The sequence below is a fragment of the Limulus polyphemus genome, unplaced genomic scaffold (assembly GCF_000517525.1).
Source record: "Limulus polyphemus unplaced genomic scaffold, Limulus_polyphemus-2.1.2 Scaffold6740, whole genome shotgun sequence".
Classification (NCBI taxonomy): Eukaryota; Metazoa; Arthropoda; class Merostomata; order Xiphosura; family Limulidae; genus Limulus; species Limulus polyphemus.
This window is the reverse complement of record NW_013672350.1, coordinates 42,125-43,261: the sequence shown is the minus strand read 5'-3', so window position 1 is coordinate 43,261 and position 1,137 is coordinate 42,125. Positions and strand designations below refer to the sequence as shown.

Sequence of the window (1,137 nt, the reverse complement as noted above, 5' to 3'; positions counted from 1 at the left end):
CCGTCTGTCTTAAATTGTATAGCCAACTCTACATTCCGTCTGTCTTAAGTTGTATAGCCAACTCTACATTCCGTCTGTCTTAAGTTGTATAGCCAACTCTACATTCTATCTGTCTTAAGTTGTATAGCCAACTCTACATTCTATCTGTCTTAAGTTGTATAGCCAACTCTACATTCTATCTGTCTTAAGTTGTATAGCCAACTCTACATTCCATCTGTCTTAAGTTGTATAGCCAACTCTACATTCCGTCTGTCTTAAGTTGTACAGTTGTCGGAACAGATTAAAGATAAAACTGTATAAACGTTTACAGAGTGAAGCTTGCACATCTCCCTTGATCCCCTGCAGTGTGACAACTTGCTATTTTCTCAGCTCCTTCATAATATTACTGTTTGGAACAATTGTTTAGAAAATCATATTCCAAAGATTGGTATTTATCCTCCCAATGATAACATGCCATCCACACTTGGGCGAATTCATTATATAGTTATTACAGGAAATTGAACTCAGTTCCTTTATAGAATGAAATAAGCCATAATGTTAACAAATATTACAATTGTATGATAATGACTACGATAGAGCGTCTTCTTTAAGAGCATATGAATATTGAATATTCTCGAGGCTGTATTGTTGATAGATGTATTGCTAATTCTAAGAATTTATTGTTGATACAAAAAAAAATGCCCACAAAAACTGCAAAACACAAAATGTCAAACTGAAAATTTGCTTCTTTCTCTGCATGGACCCAACAAACCTTCATGGCATTTGGTGAAGATCCATCGACAAGGGGAGAAGTAGCGGTAAAAAAACGCCCATAAAAACTGCAAAACACAAAATACTCAACTGGTAATTTGTATGTACCTCCTCATGGACTTAGTGAACCTCCATACCAATTCTTGTGAAGATCCATCCACACCCTACGAAGTAGTTACATGGACAGACAAACAGTACTATTATATTTATATAGATACAACAACAGACAGTACTATTATATTCATATAGATAACATACAACAGACAGTACTTTATATTTATATAGATAATATATAACAGACAGTACTATTATATTTATATAGATACATACAACAGTACTATTATATTTATATAGATAACATACAACAGATAGTACTATTATATTTAT

At 33.2% G+C, this 1,137-nt stretch overlaps 1 protein-coding gene across 1 annotated transcript in view; it reads right to left on the bottom strand.

Moving 5' to 3' along the window:
* Positions 1–870: 870 nt before the first annotated feature.
* LOC106474030 (F-box/LRR-repeat protein 7-like) overlaps positions 871–1,137 on the bottom strand; it is a 13,701-nt gene continuing 13,434 nt past the window's right edge. The window contains exon 3 of the mRNA XM_013934715.2: positions 871–914. Coding sequence (XP_013790169.2) covers positions 871–914 — 44 coding nt within the window. The remainder of the gene's footprint in view (positions 915–1,137) is intronic.